This window comes from Thamnophis sirtalis, unplaced genomic scaffold (genome assembly GCF_051295495.1).
Source record: "Thamnophis sirtalis isolate CommonGarterSnake01/CBP01778 unplaced genomic scaffold, rThaSir2_p1.2 scaffold_12, whole genome shotgun sequence".
In the NCBI taxonomy this organism is placed as follows: domain Eukaryota; kingdom Metazoa; phylum Chordata; class Lepidosauria; order Squamata; family Natricidae; genus Thamnophis; species Thamnophis sirtalis.
The window spans coordinates 60,070,502-60,094,248 of NW_028261392.1; the positions used below are offsets into that span (position 1 = coordinate 60,070,502).

The 23,747-nt window shown below is 41.3% G+C and overlaps 1 protein-coding gene across 1 annotated transcript; it reads right to left on the reverse strand.

The window, feature by feature from the left end:
• Positions 1–6,655: 6,655 nt before the first annotated feature.
• Positions 6,656–23,661, reverse strand: TOR3A (torsin family 3 member A). The gene is made up of 6 exons (XM_087726838.1): positions 23,095–23,661; positions 20,669–20,770; positions 19,152–19,417; positions 14,303–14,478; positions 11,056–11,180; positions 6,656–9,042 (listed from the first exon to the last, which is right to left on the reverse strand). The coding sequence occupies exons 1-6, from the start codon at positions 23,381–23,383 to the stop codon at positions 8,816–8,818; spliced, it is 1,185 nt and encodes a 394-aa protein (XP_087582964.1). The 5' UTR covers positions 23,384–23,661; the 3' UTR covers positions 6,656–8,815.
• Between the last annotated feature and the right edge of the window lie 86 nt (positions 23,662–23,747).

Genomic DNA, 23,747 nt, shown 5'->3' on the forward strand with positions numbered 1-23,747 from the left:
TCTCCTGTTGCACTTGATTTCCAGTCCCCGATCATCTTTCTTGCTTCTCTTTCTACTTGTTATAGTCATCTAATTTTTTCTTATAACGGTGATGCTCTGCGGGAAATGGGTGATTAAGAAGTGTGATATAAAATAAAGTGCTAAGAACTGGAGTGGATATAATACTTAACTGGTTCTGACCAGATCAAAACAGAATGGAACAATTCCTTTCTGTGATTTGGAAAATCACAAGAGCTCAAGAAGGAATATATAAAGCACCCTACTTTGCTTTTCTTCGTAACAGCTCTTGAGAAAAAGCTCTTTATCTTTTTTCCTCCTTTGTTTGCTGTTCTGTTAGGGCAGTGGTTCCCAAACTTGGCAACTTTAAGACTTGTGGACTTCAACTCCCAGAATTCTCCAGCCAGCTCTGCAGAGCTGGCTGGAGAATTCTGGGAGTTGAAGTCCACAAGTCTTAAAGTTGCCAAGTTTGGGAACCACTCTGTTAGGATTTCCTTGGGCACATTTTCTCATTAGCTTCTCCATCACTTCTACCTGCCACTGCACCTTTCTTAGTATCTTGTTTCCATCAATTAGAAGCATTAATCTGAAATCAATTAGGGCCAAATTTCATCTACCTTTTAATTTTTTTTAATTGGTCATGTTTGGGTATTGAAAGTTTAAAACATTACATGCTGCCTATTGATTTTTATGGCGAACCTCTTAGCGGTTGTGTGAATACAAAGTTGTCATTACATCTGTACACAATATATGCTAATGGAAAAATGAAAAGAATCCTTTTGCTTCATAGGCCAGATGCATCAAACTACACATTGTTCATCAAGTTAAAAAAAAGAGCAATATATCTATTAACTTCTGAAATTTGAAATAATTGACAGTGGCTTGGGAGGAAAGCTGAAATAGACTCTTGTGCATTAGTTCAGAAAACTCAGGTTTCTTGGTCCATGCTTCTTTGTGGATTTTCAGTATAATGGCGAACATTTCCAAAATTTGGGAGAGTGAACAGAAGAAATCACCCCCTAAACATAGATAATATATATCATGGGATATTCTTTGTTATAGATTCCAAACACATTTTCACCTGTTTCAATCAATCAGAATAGAACTGGAAGGGAGCTTGGAGGTCTTCTAATGCAAATCTCTACTCAAGCAGGAAACCCTACACCATTTCAGACCAAGTGGCTCCAGTCCAGCCTTCTTAAAGACCTCCAGTGATGAAACAGCCACAATTTCTGAAGGCAAGCTGTTAATTTTTATCAATGTTAGAAAGTTTCCTTATTTCCACGTTGCTTCTCTCCTTGATTAGTTCCCATCCAGTGTTTCTTGCCTTGCCTTGTTTCCTTCAAGTTATTAACATTTCATGGTTCCACCACAAAACCGCGGTAGACAAAAGCACGCTCGACGAAAGCGCGTACGTGACGTCATCACATCGCGCTGTGATTGAAAAATGTAAAATTAAAGCAAAAACCTTACCCTAACCCCCCCAAACCTAACCCTAAACCTAACCCTTAACCTAACCCTTAACCTAAACCTAAACCTAACCCTTAACCTAACGCTAAACCTAACGCTAACCCTTAACCTAACGCTAAACGTAACCCTAACGCTCTAAACCTAACCCTAACCCTTAACCTAAACCTAAACCTAAACCTAACCCTTACCTTTATGTGAATCGGCTTGCTTTAATTTTATTTTTATTTCAATTTTTAATTTTTTTAGTCGCGCTGTGATGACGTCACGTACGCGCTTTCGTCGAGCGCGCTTTTGTGGACCGCGCTTTTGACGGGTCACGGCATTTCATGTCAAATGAACATGCTTGGTCCTTGAATAGTTTGAGAATTCCCACTCAGGTTTTCTCCCTAGTTTTATGGACTTTTATGTCAAACTTTTATTATTTTCTTCTGATGGCTGGGTGCTGCCTTAGATAGCATAAGCAAATGACACTGAAGATTAAAGTTGATATTAATGTGCATGATAATTAAGAGAAACATGGTTTCTCTTGTACTTCACTGTTATATTAGTACTCATTCTAGCATTTTGATCAGGCTCCCTCCCAAAATTATACACACAAAGTCTGGTGCATTTATGGATTCATAATGCAAAACTCACTTTATATTTGAAAATAATTCACTTCTCAGTTTGTGCAGTTTCCTTGAATGGGCGAGGTAGAATTTAATATCTGGCTAAATCCAAACAACTAAATTAGCTATTTTCTTCATATTTAGATAAAACGTTGTGTTAACATGTGGGCCATGTGTTCTCATGAAGAAAGTGTGGTCCTCCTTAACTAGAATTATCATCTTCCTTATTATCCCTGACCGTAGGGCTGATGAAATGTAGAATCCAAATAACATCTGAAGGACTAAGTACCAGAATACAAGACAAGAAACAATGGAAACTAATAAAGGAGGGAAGCAACTTGGAATTGAGGAGAAGCTTTCTAACAGTGAAAACAATTAACCAGTGGAACAGAAGTTGCCTTCAGAAGTTAAGAAGAGATTGGACAGCTACTTGTCTCAAATTGCGTAGTGTCTCCTGCTTGAGCAGGGTGTTGGATTAGAGGACCTCCAATTTCCCTTCCCGTTGTATTCTGACTTATTGAAATATTTCCAGTTTTGCACCATATGAAGGCTGAACAATAAACACTCCACAGCCAAGAAATTTGGTGACGTCTTTATTCAAAAATATAAGAAATCAAGAATGAAATTTACTCCATTTAAACAGGAAGCTAATTATAACGAAACGGTTAGGATTGCGCAAGTTTCTTTGTCCATTTAAATTGTTATGTAGTTTTTAAGTCCACATTTGCTAAATATTAAAGTTTAACTAGAAATTATCAAGTTCCAACTCTAGGCAGATTTCTGTTAATATTTTCTGTGATCTTTTCTAATGCTTCTCAATCACCTTTGACTGTTTTTAGCTTCTCATCCCAGTTTAGAGGATGGCATAATAATAATCAGAATCCTGGCATTATTTTGTATATTAAATGCAGAGACAATTGACATTCCACTCTTTGTAATAAAGCAAAATAGCATTTGAAAGCCACTATATCTGGAAAGGCAGTCAATTTTCCCCCTCTAAGGGATCATTAGGGGACTCTGAATATATCTGGTAGGCATTGAAAGCTTTAAAGCCATTGCCTCAACTGGTACCTTCCTGATAGTTTAATTTCAACTCACATACAATATATTTTAGCATTATCCAACTTAAGGTTGGATGTTGTTTGAATGAAAGCTGTTTGAGATTATACTACACTGAAACCTTGGATGTGCAGATAATTTTTTCTGGTTTTGCATGAGTTTCAGATAACCATTTTGATCTTTCTTGATAACTGTAGGAAGATAATATCTTTTGCTCAAGTAATTTCTTTTGGGACAATAATGCTTAAACCTTATTTTTGTTCTTATACAATTTGTGCTCCATGTCTTCTTTTTATTGGCTACCTTGCCACAGTGAAGATATCAGGGACAGCGCTGTATATTATGTATAATGTTCTTGAAGCTGAGTAGTTCAGAAATGAATTCACTGTGAGTCTAAGGTGTAATTCTTTTCCTTCTGGCTAAACATGACAGTCTATTTGTAGCAAAGGGATGGCATTAATAGTTAATGGAATCTTACGAGAGAATTCTGGTTTTAGTTGGTGGAATAATTTGTGTTCTATACATAGATTGGTTCCTTAATTCAAAATGTTCCCAGATTGCCTTGGAACTGTAAGAAGCTAATCAGTCCTCTTGCGTAATGTGAAATAGCCTTTTGATATTACATACAGTTCATTCAAAAATAATAATATTGTGCTCCTAATGGCAGAAATTCTAGAGCAGTGTATTATCATGCTTTTTTAAATTATTTTTTTTAATAATTGTAGCACTGAAGATTGGCGAACTCCAGTTAGTTCAAAATAAAGTACACAATTTATACGAAAATATCAGGCTTCTCCAGCAAATTCATCTCTAAATAATATCCATGGGTGGTTTTGGACAAACAGGATTTGTAAAATAGTGAAATATTATCTTTCCATTAAGGCAGGGATATAAGGTGCTCAAAAAATTGTTCTAATTTGGGGGTAACTAATGGCTCCTGTGAATGGAATGATGTTGCAAGAACAATTTTTCAAGCTGTTAGGATTACTAAATTAATTGTGTCATACAAGTTTTTTTTAAAGAAAAATATAAACCTACAGATTTTTATTGTTTGATTTTCTCATTGCTCCTGTTTTTGTGGTTTGCTGCTGAAATTTCACCGTAGCGTTTTTAGGGGATCAATAATCAAAAAGGATTGTAGGCTACCCATAGCTCTGCATTGAAAATTAGCGTTTTCAGTAACATTTTCCGTGGTTCTCTGGTCTTAATCAGGATTGAAGATAAAGCATTCATTCTCTTAAGGACGTCGTTCTGCTTAATGGCATATTGTGACACCAGGCAAGTAGCCTGAGATGTGAAGCCTAAGATTTCTATTTTCAGAAGTATCATCAAAACACTAAACATGGAAGTCACTAAAAACAGATTGTTTGGTTATTGTCCTTGAAGCTGGCTCAAATCCTTCTTGTTCAATTTTTTTTTTTTTTTGCCAAAAAACAAGGGAAAAAAACTTTCATTTTCCACCTCCTGAAAAAAATATTGCTAAATTTAAGATATATTTCATCCATGCTTTAAAATTAAATATTAAAGCTTGTTCAATCTTTGTATTATTTCAGAATATAAGTAATTGTTTAAAAGTTGCCATCAATTTACAAAACTTGTATTTTGGAAAAAAAGGATGAACCTTTGTGATATTCTTTTATGTCTTCCCCTCTACTTTTGATCTTAATGGAAGCGCTTTCCCTCATCTCAGTGCAATCTAGGATAGGTATTTATTGATTTAATGTTGCTCGTTTGCTAGATTTCCCAAGCAGCTAACTGGACATCCCAATGCATCTGTTTTTAGACAGCGTGGATCTTGCAACTATACTTAACTAAAAGGAAATGAGCCTTAATTTAAGATGACCCCCTCTGCACAAAAGATTAAAGAGAGGTAGCCCTTCTCTCTTACTCAATGCTCAGTCTCCTATTGATATATGATGAGCCCCTGTGTTAAAAATTAACTCGGACACGTCAGTCTTTCTTTTAAGCAAAAAGTAGATTATTGGCTAACCCCCTTTTCTACTTCTTCACGGATGGCATGCTTGTTTTAAAATGCAGACTTTGGAAATGCTGAAATAACGAGCACGATCAGACACCACTTTCTATTTCCCATTCACAGTACTGTATTAAGAGTTGCCTGTGCGCACAGTTGGTTCAAGTACAACTCATGATGTGAAAATGTGGCCTTTTCCTCTAATCCAGAAAGGTGGCATATTAAGGAATGTCTAATTTCTCTGAAATTGCCTAGGGCAAAATTGGCCAACATTATGTGATGTGTAAGGGGTAGATTTCCAGGGGGTGGGGGGGGGTGGATGGGGGGGGGAATGGATGGTTAAGGATATTAATCAACCCAGCACTCCATTAGTTGAATTCACTGACGATTAAAATGGGTGAAACTGAAATGTGCGACTCACACAGAAAAACCCACACTACTAGTGTTGTCAAATGTTATTTTGTTTTTTTGTTGTTGTTTGTAATATATTTGGTTTTTTTTTTCTAATTTAAATTTTCACTTATTTCCTGACTGTGAACTGCAAACAGTGTTAACTTGATGTAAGTAAGGCCCTTAGAGGCATTGCCTCTCCGCCTGTTCCAAACATTTTTTTTTTGCCAATTTGCATTTTGTTTTAAATAAAAATTGCAATATTTTATTGGCAATTAAATTTCAGGACATGTTTCTTTTAGGGCTTAGTGACTGAATTAATAATGAATCTCAAAGAAAATAATGCAGTTACGTACCTAAAAAAATAGAAAAGGAACTGGTTTGGCATTTCACACTTAACATGTATGATGACTTGAACATGGGAAAGCTGTAACAAATGATTTGTTATAGGTCAACCTTCAAGGAACTCACAATAGTTTCCTGTGGAAACCATCCACACAGTTTGCCGGCGTACATTCAGATGCTGAAATGTTGTACACAAATGGGAATGGCTCTGCTGAAGCTGCTAACTCAAGACAGGGTCATATTTCTAGAATAACAAGGCACATTTTCTTCTGCACTGTAGATCTCTTCTTTCTTTACCCCCAGTCACAGGTTACAAATGTTATATCATTTAGCAAGCTTACTTAGACAGTAAATACAACATTGCTGACATTTGGCTAGCAAACAAAATGTCAACAATTTGTGTAATACCTTTTTGGCTAGCAAACAAAATGTCAACAATTTGTGTAATACCTTTTTGGCTAGAAAACAAAATGTCAACAATTTGTGTAATACCTTTTTGGCTAGCCACAATAGTCTGCATAAGCTTTTGTAACAAGCCACTCTGAAAGTTAAATGGAAGGTTTAGGTCTATGTGCTTGCATTCACAGAATCTATGGGAGAAGAAATATAGGGCATGACTCGCCTGGCACACAACGCACAACTGCTTGCCTATCTGCAGATTTTAAAGTATTCCCTATATGGGACTATAGGTAGCCCTTGTTTTAAAAGACGTAATTGGGATTTTCATCTCAGCACTATATGACTCTGTCTGTGCCCATAATTGTTCAGTTTCCCTTTTCCCTTTTGGAATGTTCACCCAAAGATGAGGCTGGGATAATTAGCAAGAAAGGAATTAATGTTTGTATTTACACTTATTGGAGAGGAAGGGATTGCAAGAGAGTAAGCAGGTATACAATGAGAAATACACATGCAAAGAAGTACATCAGCACCAGCTGTTTACCTCGCTTATTTAACCACTGTGGCGCAGTGGTTAAATGCAGCACTGCAGGCTACTTCAGCTGACTGCAGTTCGGCTGTTCAAATCTCACCGGCTCAAGGTTGACTCAGCCTTCCATCCTTCCGAGGTGGGTAAAATGAGGACCCGGATTGTTGGGGCCGATATGCTGACTCTGTAAACCGCTTAGAGAGGGCTGAAAGCCCTATGAAGCGGTATATAAGTCTAACTGCTATTGCTATTACTTGAGGCTTAAGTCCCCAGCAGCATAGGAGACAAAAAACCAAATGTGTGAAAATGACTAAAGACTTGTCAGTTACAGGCAGCAGCTGAAAACTGGCTAATTAAAATCACAGATCTCAGCTTCTTAACTTGCTGGTAGCATTTTTGGGGAGAAAACACTGTGATAGAAAGTTCAGGAAAAGATCACTTGTTTCAGTGGGGGAAGATCAGGCAGAAGACATGTACTGACTAATGGCAAATGTGTTTCAGAGTTACTTTTTATTCATCATCTTGAGACAGTTGTCAAGTGAGATCTACCTGTATTTACAATTGTGAAGCATTATTCCTAAAATGTGAAAACGAGAAACCCAATTACTATCATTTGCCCTAAAATCTCTATAATCTAACATTTCCTCTCCTAAATTCGGATTGTACTAAGGTCAGATTCTGGGGGCACTTATGTTGCCTCAAAATCACTTGGCCTTCCACGTACGGCTCAATTTTGCACAAGGTTTGTGTATTTTACAAAAATTTAAATAGTGCGTTCGGTCAGTCTGTGTACGTGCTGTACATAGCTTTTACAAACAGAGTTATGTCTGGCCAGCTCAATCTGGCAAAGCCTCCTGCTGTAAATGCCAAAGCTTCAATATCTCACAAAAGCAACACTCAACATTTTAATCAACAAGGATGACAGAAGTTCAATAGTGGCTTATGCAAGAAGTGCTTATCACATAGAACTGGAACTTCATTGCTCAATTTCAGTGCTGGACTAGAAGTATATCGTATGTCCTGTTGTAAAAGTTATAATAAAAAGAATGGCACATATTTAGTCTCTTGATATGTATACTCTGAAAAGTGCAATTTTAACACATGTCAAATGATATTTAAAAGATATATATATATATGTGCGTGTGTGTGTGTGTTTGTGCTGATAAATAAATAAAGGGAGACTAGTATAGATCTATTTCAAGCTATTTAGCTCTCATCAGCTAGCCATACCCTTATTTATCAGCATAAATAAACACAAATATAACAAAGGCAACAGTAAAAATATTGGACACTAAATATATATATTTAGTGTCACAACCCCTGGTAAGCCCCAATTATGGGAGGAAGCTAACTGCTTCCATCATCTGTCAATCGGCTCGTCACAAGAGTCCATCACGACAGAAACCCAATATTTTTACTGTTGCCTTTGTTATATTTATTTATCAGCACAAATAAACACACACACACACACACACACACACACACACACATATATATATATATATATAAAACAACGATTGACACCAGGCCTCTAATAAGGGACGAAATCTTTCCTTCATACCTTAATTCGACACCAGGATTGTGGAAGAAGAGGTAGATTGCATTATAAGGAAATACGATAACTCCTCACCCAGCCACACAACCAAGAATGCAGGCTAGGAAATTGCTTGATTCAAATCATTGTCAACTACCTAAGACCTGGAAATAAAATTAAGTCAGTCTCACATCTTGTAGAACTGGGGTCTCCTCCCCAGGCTGTCTAAAAACACACTCAATGTAATGGATAAATAATATGTGATCCAAAGGCATCATTTGTAACCCGTATTAGAAAAATATTCTGGATATATTACTATTTCAGTAATACCATTCATGTAGATTCCATATCCATAATGGAGTTTTCTTACCTTTTTTTAGCTGGGCAACCCCAATAATATAGGGAATGTAGTTAATATTACACCACTTAGTGTAATAAATAAAATATGTGTCCCTGGTATAAGATAAAAGAGAACAAACTCAAATCATCTTCACCTTCCCCTGTCAAAGAAGAAACTAGTTTATACGCTGAGATACTGATTTGCAACCTTGAGCAGAAAACAATGTCTTCCCTTTTGGAGCAAATAGCGTCCTTGCAACTTCATCTAGCGTCTCTTCAGTGAACGGTAGATCTCGAGCAAGAAAAGCGTCCCGAGCACAGAGCTTCACGTGGCGATATTCCAAAGGCAGGAAAGGTACCAGGAAGTCTATGAGATTCTCCTGAAGAAGGAAATTGTGGGCATCTGAAAAAAAAGAAAGAACAGGACAATTCATCCGGTATCTCCTTATTATTGTTATATACCAGGTTAGACCATCATTAATTACTTGGCATTATTGGGGAGGCCAAAAATAGTTTATTTTTAATAGTATCTTTGATGCACGTGTACTATTTTAAGATAATAACAGTGATTGACTATTTTTTCCTTGTACTGCCAAGTCCTCAGCTCTTAAGTACATGATAAACTAGTGGTAAATCAGAACTCCTATCAACTGGCGAGGGGCCCATTTCCCAGGCTTCAATCATTTCCCTGGCTCTTTTTGTACCTGCACAGCCAACAATCTTAATAGCTGTGAAATTGAATGTATGTCTTTGTTCACTGCAATGAAAGGCTATCAATGAGTTTGAGTCTCTTCATCTGACTGTTCACTCGTGTCCTTGCAATCTAGTGGTTATTTTCCTCCCCGTCTATCCTACACAGTCGAAGGGGCAATCCATACATGAGACCTGGTAGATTACATGAGAAGTAACTCCCACCTCCAAGTGATAAATCAAAACTCCCACCTCCAAGTGGTAAATCAAAACTATCAACTGGCGAGGGGCCCATTTCCCAGGCTTCAATCATTTCCCTGGCTCTCTTTGTACCTGCACAGCCAACAATCTTAATAGCTGTGAAATTGAATGTATGTCTTTGTTCACTGCAATGAAAGGCTATCAATGACTTTGAGTCTCTTCATCTGACTGTTCACTTGTGTCCTTGCAATCTAGTGGTTATTTTCCTCCCCGTCTATCCTACACAGTCAAAGGGGCAATCCACGCAAGAGACCTGGTAGATCGCATGATAAGTAACTCCCACCTCCAAGTGAATTTTGCAATGCATAGCAATAGCAATAGCAAACTTATATACCGCTTCATAGGGCTTTCAGCCCTCTCTAAGCGGTTTACAGAGTCAGCATATCGCCCCCACAGTCTGGGTCCTCATTTCACCCACCTCGGAGGGATGGAAGGCTGAGTCAACCTTGAGCCGGTGAGATTAGAACCGCTGAACTGCAGATAACAGTCAGCTGAAGTGGCCTGCAGTACTGCACCCTAACCACTGTGCCACCTCGGCTCTTCAATGATTTGTCCTCATGTGGTAGCCTCTGGGCAGTGCAATACCCACTTTCAGATATCAGAAGCTGCATTCTACTGCTTCCGAAATGTTTTTGATGTATGCCAGGGTGTGCCATATACAGCAGTTGGTCTCATACCTGCTTTCTTCATTTCTCTTCTTTGCGTGTTGTACAGGCATCTTGTAATAAATGCTTGTGGGAACCCATTCTGCTGAATTATTCACATAGGTACCTTATCTCCAGTTGGTTAGCTTGCTGGGTACTATAGTGGGTTCTCACCCTGCCGTATAGTGTTCTGATGCAACACTTTTTGTGTGACAATGGATAGTTACTTGTTGTGGTCCAGGAGGAGCCGTTGGAGCTGCCACCAGACTCCCAACAGTGAGGGACTCTCTGAGTTGGCTCTGGAGGATGTGGAGGACCCTAGACAGGGTTCCGACTCCGAGCAGGGCACAGAGAGGCTGGTTGGCCACCAGGAGGCACCTGAGCCTTGGATCAGTGGGGAGGAGACAAGAGTGAGTGATCCAGAAACCACCTGTGAGTTGTTCCGGGATGCACGCCGTCGAAGGGCTACTCGGCATCAAGAACAACTATGTAATTACAGGAGGTAATTACGCTCAGCTGATGGTCATTAAGATCCTCTCCTGATTATAAAAGAGACTGCTTGTGCCACGCCCTTCTTGCAGAAGTCAACGTTAAGGACTAACGAGAAACAAACTTGGCAGGCTGGATTGCTGCCAGAGTTTGTTGGCATTGCTGCCAAGGTTTGTAGGACTTGCTGCCAGAGTGCTTATCTCTTTGTTTATTTTGGGCTTTCAGCCAACGAGAGTCTGGACTGATTAAAAAAGTCTGGACGGAGAAGGAGAACAACTACCCGAGTTAGAACTGGAGTGGTGGTAAAGCTTTAGGAACAAACAGCAACTCACCTGGGGCATCCAGCAGCTCTCTCCGCAGGAATTGTTCTAAATATTCCATGGTGATCTCTTCCCTAGCTTGACCAGCTTGCCAGAAATCCAGGGCCACCTTATTGATGATGTTTCCACCAGTGTTACTGGGTACAAAAAAAAAAAGGACATTACAGGTAGATTTTATTATTTGTATGCCGCCCTTCTCCGGGAAGGACTCAGGGCAGCGAACAACTCAAAAAGGGGGAAAGGGGAACATAGAACAAAATACGGATAATTAAAATAAGCAAGAATCACGCAACCACACAAGTCGAGAGGGGAGGGGAACTCATCAACCCCAGGCCTGCCGGCAAAGCCAAGTTTTGACAGCTTTTCGGAAGGCCTGGAGAGAGGTGAGGGTCCGAATCCCTGCGGGGAGTTCGTTCCAAAGGGCCGGAGCTGCCACAGAGAAGGCCCTCCCCCGGGTAGTAGCCAGGTGGCATTGGCTGGTGGACGGAACCCGGAGGAGGCCGACTCTGTGTGATCTAATGGGTCTTTGGGAGGTAATTGGCAGCAGGCGGTCTCTCAAGTACCCAGATCAAAGTGACTTATGACCGTTTTCACACTTACAACCACTGCAGCATCCCCACAGAATCAAAATTCAGACACTTGACAATTGGCATGTGACTTATGACGGTTGCAGTGTCCTGGGATCGTGTGATCCACCTTTGGTGATTTTCTGACAAGCAAAGTCGATGAGGGAGCCAGAATCACTTAACATTTGTGTCACTAACTTAACAACTGCAGTGAATCGTGGCAAGAAAGTTCGTAAAAATGTGGCAATACTGACTTAACTGTCTTGCTTAGCAATGGAAATGTTTGGCTCAATTGTGGTCATAAGTCAAGGACTACCTGTATCTCACTGACCCAGAGGTGGGTTTCTCGCCCCATTCCAACCGGTTCGATTGGAACGGGGGCGGCGGCGTCCTCGTGCACGCGTGCAGCGCACGCATGTGTACTAGCGTCTGTGCGATGCTCCAGCTGCTCCTGGAGGATCGCGCAGGTGCTGTATGCGTCCTGCGCATGCATGGAAGCGCAGACCTCGTCAAAACCGGGTAAGGAATGCGGGCGGGCGGGTGGGCCCTTCGCCATTCCCGGAAGTTACTTACTTCCGGGTTCGCCGACCAACCGGTTCGCGAAGACCGCCGCGAACCGGTTGAAACCCATCCCTGCACTGACCAAGAGAATTTAGCAGTTGTACCAAAATATAACCTTAAATGACCTGTCTGGTCCTATATTCACAATAGTATCACAGAGCAAGATTGTTAATCATTATACAATAAAGTCCCTGAGGGTGAAAGTTTCTCCTTTCTATTAAATCATATTAAATCAGCTCATATTAAATCTCATATTAAATAAGCTTGAATTCACTTGAATTACCCAGAATGGCTTGTGGTGGAATGTAAGGACAGGCAATCTTTCTACAATCATATGTGCATTTTAACCTCCTGTTTTCTGGACTGAGATAAAAATGTGGAGCATAGTTCTTTACCCATTTCTTTTTTCTCCCACTCTTTTGGTTTAGGTTTAGGTTTATTAGATTTATATGCCGCCCTTCTCCCAAGGACTCAGGGCGGCGTGCAACATTAAAAGAAACACATAATACAAAAGTTTAAAAAAAATTAAACAGAATATCCCAAACAAACCCAATTAGAATTAACAATAACATATTTTTTTAAAAATCGAATTAAAATTAACAATAATCAATCATTTATTTTATTCTGTTCAGGCCAGGCCGGCTTGCTGGAAAAGCCAACTTTTTAGGGCGCGTCGGAAGGACCGGAGGTCAGGGATTATACGAAGCTCCGGGGGGCAGCTCATTCCAGAGGGAAGACGCTCCCACAGAGAAGGCTCTCCCCCTGGGGGTCGCTAGCTGACACTGTCTGACCGACGGCACCCTGAGGAGGCCAACTCTGTGGGGTCGCACTGGACGGTGGGAAGCTACTGGTGGCAGTAGGTGGTCTCGCAGGTACCCTGGGCCTAAGCCATGGAGCGCTTTAAAGGTCATAATTAGTACCTTGAATCGCACCCGGAAGACGACAGGCAACCAGTGCAGGCCGCCTAAAAGGGGTGTAACATGGGAGCACCTAGATGCCCCCATGATAACCCGCGCAGCCGCATTCTGGACCAGTTGAAGCCTCCGGGTGCTCTTCAAGGGCAGCCCCATATAGAGAGCGTTACAGTAGTCCAGGCGAGAAAGGACAAGGGCATGAGTGACTGTGCACAGAGCATCCCGATCCAGGAAGGGCCTTACCAAGGCATTATAAAGTGGTATTAACACATCACGTGACCTTGATTCTATCCCTGTTTATGTAGCCTAGAACTATGTTGGCTTTTTTGGCAGCTGCTGCACACTGCTGGCTCATCTTTAAATGGTTGTCCACTAGGACTCCAAGATCCCTCTCACAGTTACTACTGTTGAGCAAGGTACCACCTATACTGTACCTGTGCATTTCGTTTTTCTTGCCTAAATGTAGAACCTTACTCTTTTCACCATTGAATTTCATTTTATTAGATAGTGCCCAATGTTCAAATTTGTCAAGATCCTTCTGTATCTTAAGCCTGTCTTCTGGATTGTTGGCTATTCCTGCCAGTTTGGCGACATCTGCAAATTTGATGAGTTCCCCATTTATTTCCCCATTTATCCCCAGATTTAAATCAATATATTCAAATCGAATCGGAAAGAAGCAATTTTGAGAGAGAGACAACTTTTTCCCTGAATTTTATTCCTAGTGCCAGGACCCCATGAATATTTTATAGTCAATGTTATTTATTGTATCACTGGTGAGTTGATTAGAGACAGAGGTATTCTTAAGAACACGAATCTTTCTTCTCTAAATATCAGATATCTTTGAATATCAGCAACATTGTGGATAGTAAAGTCAGAGAACAAAATGAGACTCTCCTGTATGTTTCTGTACTTGCACTATTCAGAATTTGTAAAAGGACAGAAATAAGTCTTACTGCTTTTGCAAAGTTCAGCTTTTAAACTAGGCCAAAAGAAAGTGCAACTCGGGATCTGCTAATGGAAGTGGCAAGAAAGTTTCAGGAAGCTTTTAAATAAACTCATGGACGTATTGATATGTTTCTAGATTTTTCTACCTCATTTATTTTTTACCCTGGATTATTACTCCTCAATATTAAAAGCTCAGACTTTTAATATTCTGAAAAATCCCCCCCAAAAAATATGACTTAGGATTTGTCTCTTAACACTCAAAACAAAATTTACCTTAAGAATAAGAAGATGGACCGCCGATAATCAACTTGGTCAGCATTGCCGTTGCGACCCATATATGGTTCGAGGGCTTTGAGGAGATCCGGGTGAAGCTTCTCTGCTTCATCAAAGATGAACAAGGATTGTTCACAGAGTTTAACGGTCTCCGTGATTTGTTTTGTTAGATCGACCTGAGTAAACAGGGAAAATAGCAGTTAGACTTATATACCGCTTCATAGGGCTTTCAGCCCTCTCTAAGCGGTTTACAGAGTCAGCATATTGCCCCCAACAACAATCCGGGTCCTCATTTTACCCACCTCGGAAGGATGGAAGGCTGAGTCAACCTTTGAGCCGGTGAGATTTGAACAGCCGAACTGCAGAACTGCAGTCAGCTGAAGTAGCCTGCAGTGCTGCATTTAACCACTGCGCCACCTCGGCTCTTAGACACGAATATGATTAAATTGGTGTAGCCAGAGATTTATTAATGGCCTTGTATCCCCTCTTTTAGAATTGATGCTTATCACATAAGCCTTAATAACTTTTAAAAGCAATCTGTAAAACATCAAGAAAAATGAAGTCAATATGAACTTATCAACAAAATCAAAAGTTTTTTTTTCCATTTAAAAAATCCTTGTTTATATGCTATTAGTAAGGAAACCAGAAATATTTTCCAAGGGAGAGTGTTTTAAAGGTCTCCCACAAAAAAAAGGCTTGTATAGCTTCTCCTAGACAGGAGAAGCTAAGTTCAATTTAAAGATGTTATTAATTTCTTACTCTTTTTTCAAATATATTCTAGACTGTTTTTGTTAAAGATTTATACCGTGTATTGGTTCTGGGAAGTCAGGGGAGGGGAAGTTGGGGGGGAGGGGGGAGGGAGGGAAGTATATTAGGCTTGAGGAGGGGAGTTAGGTTTTAAAGTAATATTTGATTGATTTGATTTGATTTTATTACATTTATATGCTGCCCTTTTCCCCCGAAGGGGACTCAGGGCGGCTCACAATTCAAATCAGGGAAGGGGGATACAGACAGAAAATAAAAAGACGAAACATAACAATACATAATTTAAAAACACACAACAGTCATACCATTCGTGGGGGGGCAACAGCTCTTTAGCCCCAGGCCTGTCGGAACCGCCAGGTTTTAAGGGCTTTGCGGAAGGCCTGGAGGGTGGTGAGGGTTCGAATCTCCACGGGGAGTTCATCCCAATATGATTGCACATGTATACTGTCTTCTCTTATTTTTTCTTTAAAACTAAGATATGTTATATATCCTGAAATGGAAGTATAAATACCATCAACACAGAATGGAGTTTGCTGAGAAGCTGAAATACACCAAGCGAATGAGAGGAAGAGTGGGAAGCAGAGGAGAGAGAAAGATAGGAAAAGAGGGATAGGAGAGAGGGCAAGGGGGGGGGAAGAGGAGGAGAATAAAGAGGAGTGGAAAGAGGAGAGTGGAGAAGGAGAGAAAGGAAGGGGAAGTATAGAAAAGGATGATGGAGGGAAGAAAGGAGGTAGGGAGGGAGAGGAGACAGGCAGAAGAAAGTGGTGGATAAGGCATAAATATGGTGTATGGAGAGCAGAAGAGCCAATAATTGGTTTTTTGTTTTCTGTTTTTTTCCGAGAGTTGATGGCAAGATGAACTGATGTAATTAATAAGCAACATACTATGATATTGGCTATGTAATAGTATACATGTGATTATACGTTATGAAAATAGGAAAAAAGGCTTGTATAATTGTCTAACAAAGCACATTTCTGGAAGCAGATATGAGACAAGTAGAATGCAGCCTGGCTAAAGGAGGTGGATAAGAATTTTAAAAAAAAAGACATTGAAAGGAAATAATTTGTAGTAACAGCAGAAATAGAGAAACAGGTAAGGAAGATCAAGAATTGATCAGGACCTGGTGAAGATGAACTGCACAGCTTTTGGTTGAAACATATGATTGGTCTGTGTTCACTCATAGCCAAGCAGTTTAACAATATACCACAAGGATGTGAAATTGAAGAATGGCTAACTTCTGGCAAAACTTACCTTATAATGAAAGATCCAACAAAAGGGATCTTAACTGGGGGATCCAACAAAAGGGATCTCCAACTACAAGCCAGTTACTGGCTTACAAACAATTTTCAAACTTTCGATGAAGATCCTCAGTCATCCAGATAGAGTTGTCTGAAAGCTGAGTTATGGCAACTGGACTTTTCTTTTTTTTTAGTTTGAAATGTAATTTATCTTTGCATAAATGGTTCCACCACGATACCGCGAATCTCTTATCCGCGGAGACATAAGCGCGAGTGCTAATCCGCGCCGTCCAAATCGCTAAAGCAAATGCGACCTTACCGCGCTGACATAAGGGCGGAGGGCAAATCCGCACCTTCCGAAGCACTCAGCCTAACCTAACCCTAAACCTAACCCTAAACCTAACCCTAACCCTAACCTTAATTTAAATCGGCTTTCTGCCGCCGCGCTGTTTTAAAGCGCCCTTCTGTCGCCGCGCTGTTGTCGCGGCGGTGATGACGCGCAGTGATGACGTCACGGCTTTAGCGACGCGGTTTTATCATCGCTATTTTGACGAGCGCGGTTTTGTCGTGCCACGGGATAAATACTGAAAGAGTATTTGTGGAGAGTGAAGAAGATGCCATAAAGCAGAATTCCTCAACTTTTTGGCTTTGCGGATCGGCAGGGGTGGGGTGGGAGAGGGAACGTTTCCGCGCAACCAACAGGCACATGCGCAACTCCATTCGTGTGAGTGGCAGGCACGCCCCGCTCACCTCTTGCGCAAATGGAGTGTGTGTGTACATGATGTGCATGCGCTCGCCCACCACATCTGCAGCCCAATTCTAAATGATTCAAGGTCAAGAGGTGGGCCACAGCCCAAAGGTTGGGGAGCCTGCCATAAAAACCAACTAAAGAATAGAAAAGAAATATGGCATTGCAAAGGATTACGGAACCAGTAAACAAAAAAGTAGCAGTAGAGCCGAGGTAGCGCAGTGGTTAGAGTGCAGTACTGCAGCCACTTCAGATGACTGTTATTTGCAGTTCGGCGGTTCTAATCTCACCGGCTCAAGGTTGACTCAGCCTTCCATCCTTCCGAGGTGGGTGAAATGAGGACCCAGACTATGGGGGCGATATGCTGACTCTGTAAACCGCTTAGAGAGGGCTGAAAGCCCTATGAAGCGGTATATAAGTCTAACTGCTATTGCTATTGCTATTGACTGTTATCTGCAGTTCAGCGGTTCTAATCTCACCGGCTCAAGGTTGACTCAGCCTTCCATCCTTCCAAGGTGGGTGAAATGAGGACCCAGACTATGGGGGCGATATGCTGACTCTGTAAACCGCTTAGAGAGGGCTGAAAGCCCTATGAAGCGGTATATAAGTCTAACTGCTATTGCTATTGCTATTGACTGTTATCTGCAGTTCAGCGGTTCTAATCTCACCGGCTCAAGGTTGACTCAGCCTTCCATCCTTCCAAGGTGGGTGAAATGAGGACCCAGACTGTGGGGGCGATATGCTGACTCTGTAAACCGCTTAGAGAGGGCTGAAAGCCCTATGAAGCGGTATACAAGTCTAACTGCTATTGCTATTGCTAGCAGGCTAAGCAGATAACAGCAAGACCTGGCAATGGCTAAGAGCAGAACAATATTATCAATATTATTTAACACTATCTTTCTATCCCAGATCCTTGGTTAGAGCTCGAGAAGTGGACAAAAATGCCAAATCCACTCTAAAGATCTGGCCAACTGCATAGCCAATCGTAATATATTAAAATTTTATGCCACCTAACTCTGGATGTTATTCATATTAATAGGGGCCCATCATTCAACCTACTCACCCAGACTTCTAAACTTTGGCCTGCCTTTGAAGTACCCTTTGGATCAATAATATTGTCCTTACTATTTGTATCCTGCGTCAAAATAAATAACCCATGTACTTTGATCTAATCTCGCCAAGCTACACTATTTTGTTTGAATCCCTAAGAACCGGCCACTGCCAATATGCCCTTTGCTAGAGAGAGAAACCACAGCAGGATTAACCCAAGCAGATCTTTGGAAATAGGAAGATTTATATGAACATAGCCAACTTTCAAGTTAATTAGCCAACCCAGGGCTTTTTAAAACCAGGAATGTATAATAACCCAGGTAATGACAATCAAGGCTACTTGTGCGGATATGTGGTATAACATATTGAAATTTCACTAATGTTATGTTCTGTAAACATCCAGGAATTCTCAAGTTCCTTGTTTTGTACATTGCCCAAGATAAAAGAATTGATCCATGGACCTTCTTCATGCCTGATTTCTAAGTAACAACACTGTACTTAACACCAGTGGTGGGTTTCAAAAATGGTTCGAACCTACTCTGTAGGTGTGGCCTCCTTTGTGGGAGTGGCTTGCCGCCCATGTGACCGGATGGGAGTGGCTTGCCACCCATGTGACCGGAGATGAAGATGCCGACGACACTTGTCAGAACCACCTTAAATTACCTCTCACACAGCACTGGCATGCATAAGAATAGGATGTAAACTTGTTTTTTAAAAGGCATCTTTGGTCTGCGTTAAAACAACTTCAACACACGCAATGTTCTGATTGCACCACAAACGCAGTAGTCCTCCTTACCTTTCACAGAGGCACTGAGTTTTATAAATATGAGCATGATAGTGTAGAATAATCATATCCAAGGACCAGTGGTGGGTTTCAAAAATGTTTGGAACCTCTTCTGTAGGTGTGGCCTGCTTTCCGGGTCCACTGGTGGAATCTCTTCTAACCGGTTTGGTAGATTTGACGAACCGGTTCTACCGAATAGGTGCGAACTGGTAGGAACCCATCTCTGCTTAACACACACACACACAGACACAAATATCCTCTCACCTTGTAAAGGTCCACGTAATCGAGATGAGGGAAATGTAGTACTGAGATGAAAATTTTAACACAGTCACTTTTTAGGCCATCTCGATAAAGATGCTCTGCCATTAACCGGGCTACAAAGTTCTTGCCAGTACCAGACCAGCCATGAAAAGAAAGAGTCAGGGCTTTCTTTGGCTGTGGGGTTTCCAAGAAATCCTGAACGGCTTTCAGGACGATTATTTTGGCCAAATGCTGGCCATGGAGTCGTTTGCTCAGAACCAGTTCCAAGCCTGTGGGGCAGAAAAAGAGAGAATGAATCTCTTGCATGTCATGTTGGAAACCGCAGAACTCTTACATTGCTATAAATCAAGATTGCAAGATCAAGTTAGAATTCTCTTGAGATTGAGATGTCAAACGTAAGGATTGCTTAAAGGCACGCCGAAACCACAAGTTATATCTTTGGCTCGAAAATCCACTTGTCAAAACACCTCACTGTGCTTTCTTTCTTTATGTAAACTAATAGTTCTTGTAGCTATGCAAGATGATATGCTTAATGTGGGCGGGAAAATCTCTAATGGTCCTTCAGAAAGTAAAGGTTTCTGATAACAGCATTTCATTGTACATACTCTCTATGTACGTTCTTATCTCTTATCTTTGATCCTTTGCTTCAGCAAGTAACTTGGAAAACAAGACAAGACCTGCAGAATGAATCAGGATGGAAAACAATCAACCAAAAATATTTCTGAAAGTGATTAGGGAAGAAAATATGCACATCCAGTGACAATTGTGGTTTGAGCAAAATGGCTATTTCCTCATTTCCCAGAACACAAAACCCATCAAAGCTTGGTGGAGACACTGTACCAGTGGTGGGTTTCAAAAAAAATTTGGAACCTTTTCTGTAGGTGTGGCCTGCTTTCCGGGTCCACTGGTGGAACCTCTTCTAACCGGTTCGGTAGATTTGACGAACCGGTTCTACCGAACTGGTGCGAACCGGTAGGAACCCACCTCTGCGCCGTACAGAGCACTTGTGGGTGATCTCAAGTTGTCTCCTTGTCTGGAGAGGAATTATGAAGAGCCAATCTACTTGCCTTTAGCAGAATCACCTTCAGTTCACCCTTTCTTTCCAATTAATTTGATCAAATATGTATTCAATCTCAGTGCTTCAATCATTAGTTTATAACTGAAAGAATTGGTCCCCATGTCGAATAAAAAAGGAACAGTGGAACTTTAGTGTGTTGAAACTACAAGGGAAAGGTTTTGGTTTCATAGCTTTGTCATCTTCCAGAAAGATATAGTATTATACTAGAAGAGATTCAGTTAGGAAAAAGAGTATTGAGTACTATAACTTATTTTTTTTAATAATACACACAATCCACACTGTTTAAAGCAAAGCTGACCAGCCTTTAAGCCAAATAAAGCTGTGTAGGAGTCCCAGATCGCATTGCTAAATTTCAGAAGCATAAATGCTGACCTTTGGTAATGCAGTATTTTTAATATGGAGGAGGGGAGGAATTAAAATAAGTAGAAAGCAAAGTCTTTACCTGTGATATTGTTGACCACTCTGCAGTCTCCTGTTGGACAGCACCTGCCAAAGCCACAGTACCAGGTAGAGACTAATTCAGTCATCATGGGTAACTTCCAATCTAAAAGGTAATAACATCAGATTGGGAAAAGAAATATTTGAATTGCACCTAGGCCAGGAGTCAGCAAACTTAAACACTCAATACCACTACCGTAATTCAGATGAGATTGGAATTGGATAGGTTTTTCTCCGCTGATGTCCCATTCTTTGTCACACAATTTTTTGAGAGAGAATTAGCTCCCTATTAGGAGACTAAAAAAATCCATTTTCCCTGAAGCTCTTGGGGATTTATTTTCACACACTATGCGTGTGATTCTATCATAGGCTCTTCTGCCCAGTCACCATAGGATTTTACTTTCTCATTCTGCTGCACGTATAAATTTGATTTTGCTTCATAGAGAACAACACTGTAAAGGGGCAATGGGTTTTCGCTACTTTGGTTGCAAAGTTTGACATTCTACTACTACAATTGTCTCAGAACAATATGAAACATATTCCAAACTACCTAGATAAACCAGTGTTGGAAGAAATGACCTTCTGGGTTCGGCTCCAAGTGGGGAAAAAGACACTGGAGACATGGAGGCTGCTTGGAAAGATGGTTTATTGTTGGACAGGGCCACATGGCTTGAGCCCTGAACAGAAAAGGTGATCACAGGCTTCAATGTTGGTGGAGAAGAAGAGAAGGACTGAGGGAGGGGCTTGCTAGGATTTTTATAACCTGTTCAGTCCCACCTCTCTGTTTCCTGTTCCTGTGTAAGAAATGTATTCTGATTGGTTGTCAGACTCCCATGGGCCCATGCAGGGGCAACTCTATAGGCTGCGTTTTGAATCCAGGTTTGGTTAAGTTCTCAGATGCCATGTGGAGAGTTGGGTAAAAGGGCCAATATTATCATGCCTTAATCCCATCACTCTGGAGCTGAAGGGGAGAACTCTTTATTATGTAAAGTGGACTAGCTCAGGCTTTAATGGCTCATTGACAAAGGAAAATGGGCAGGAAGCTGCAGGCAGCTATTCTGTCTTTTAAAAAAATGTTTCTTCCTTTTCCCATCCAGAGAAATATTCTGCCTTTTCAATATTTCCTAGGATATTTCATTTTTCTGGGAGAGGGCTGGGTGATAACTTCCTACACCAGCATAAAAACCATTTATTAAACCTGTGTATGGTGTTGGCAAACCTTGTTCAGGGAGCATTTTTACTTTATCCTTTAATCAATTTATTTTGGGCATTTCTTAGAGGAAGGGAGCGATATCCAACTTAATCCCCAAGCTTTGAAATAAATATCAATGTAAAACGGTATTATTTCTACACCCGCTTTAGCTACAATAGCATGTTCAGAATAGACAGAGAAACGGTGTTGAAAGTGTTGTTGTTGTTGTTATTATTTATTTATTTATTTATTTATTTATTTATTTATTTATTTATTTATTTATTTATTTATTTGTCTTGTATGCCGCCCACTCCCGGAGGACTCCGGGCGGCTCACAAAAGACAAGGGAAAGGGGGGAACGAGACAAAGACAACATATTAAAAACAAAACCAACATTCAAAACCAACATTCGTGTCGCATTGAAGAGCAGCACTTCTGCGTCCTCAAGGGATTTTTGCTACTTTGGTTGTAAAGTTTGACATTTTACTTTTACTACAATTGTCTCAGAACAACATGAAACATATTCCAAACTACTTAGATAAACCAGCATAAAAACCATTTATTAAACCTATGTATGGTGTTGGTAAACCTTGTGGGAGTTCAGGGAGTTCAGTTTTTACTTGATCCTTGAATCCATTTATTGGGGCATTTCTTAAGAGGAAGGGGGCGATATCCGACTGAATCCCCGAGCTTTAAAATATCAATGTCAAACGGGATTATTTCTACACCCGCTTTAGCTATAATAGCACGTTCAGAATAGACCAGTGTTTCTCAAGCTTGGCCACTTGACGATGTCCGGACTTCAACTCCCAGAATTCCCCAGCCAGCAAATACTTTAGCTATAATAGCACGTTCAGAATAGACCAGTGTTTCTCAAGCTTGGCCACTTGAAGATGTCCGGACTTCAACTCCCAGAATTCCCCAGCCAGCGAATGCTTTAGCTATAATAGCACGTTCAGAATAGACCAGTGTTTCTCAAGCTTGGGCACTTGAAGATGTCTGGACTTCAACTCCCAGAATTCCCCAGCCAGCATTCGCTGGCTGGGGAATTCTGGGAGTTGAAGTCCAGACATCTTCAAGTGCCCAAGCTTGAGAAACACTGGAATAGACTGAGAAAGTGTTGCACTTCCGCGTCCTCTCTCCCATAAGAGACCACGGTAAGGATCCTGGGAGTTGGAGGCTGCAAGTATGAAGCTTTCGCCAATGAGAAAGGGAGCCAGCGCCAGGGGAGACCCTACCGTGCTGCCCCAGGATGCCTCCGCTGCCTTCCTCCTCTTCCTCGCCCTGCGTCCCCCGTTCCTCCTCTTCCTCGCAGCCTTCCTGCCACATCTGGCAGGCGAGCGAGTCCCAGTAGCGACGGGAAGCGTCCCGCACGGCCCCCAACTGCTCCTGCAAATCCTCGTATTGCAGCCGGCTCAGGAAATCCACGCTCCCAGCCTCTTCTTCCCCGCGGTCCTTCCTCGCTTGTGGCCCCGTCAATTGCAACGCTAAGCAGGCGTAGAAGAGCAGCCCAGCCTGGCACTCCATGGCCGCCTTGCGGAAAGGAGGAAGCCGGAGCTATACGGCACCGGACTGCAAGATATCGCTGGGCAGCCGAGACCAAGCCCAGTTGTGCAATGATCTCATTTCCCTTTTCGCTTTCGGGATTTTTTCTCCCCCGAGGCTGAAGGTGCGATAAGAGCCTTTCGCAAGTCTGGTTTGGAGGGAGTGGTTTTTGGAGTCCTGTTCGTGTATTTTGGCTTCGCTCCCTTCGGCATAATGGATCGAGAAAGAATAAATAAGAGAGATTTGGGCTTCTTGCCCGTGCTCATTTCTTTCGTCGGAAGGGTCTCGTTGACCCGCCCTATCCTGGCACGGGGGTAAAAGGGGACATCTGAAATAGTCATATCTG

What these genes read in the sequence shown, in the direction of transcription:
- TOR3A (XM_087726838.1), bottom strand. Translation starts at nt 23,383, where the DNA reads ATGGAGTGCCAGGCTGGGCTGCTCTTCTACGCCTGCTTAGCGTTGCAA. An exon ending in ATTACGTGGACCTTTACAAG is followed by an intron (nt 14,479 to 19,151) that starts GTGAGAGGATAT and finishes CTGTTTACTCAG; the next exon opens with GTCGATCTAACAAAACAAAT. An exon ending in TCCATCTTCTTATTCTTAAG is followed by an intron (nt 11,181 to 14,302) that starts GTAAATTTTGTT and finishes TTTTGTACCCAG; the next exon opens with TAACACTGGTGGAAACATCA.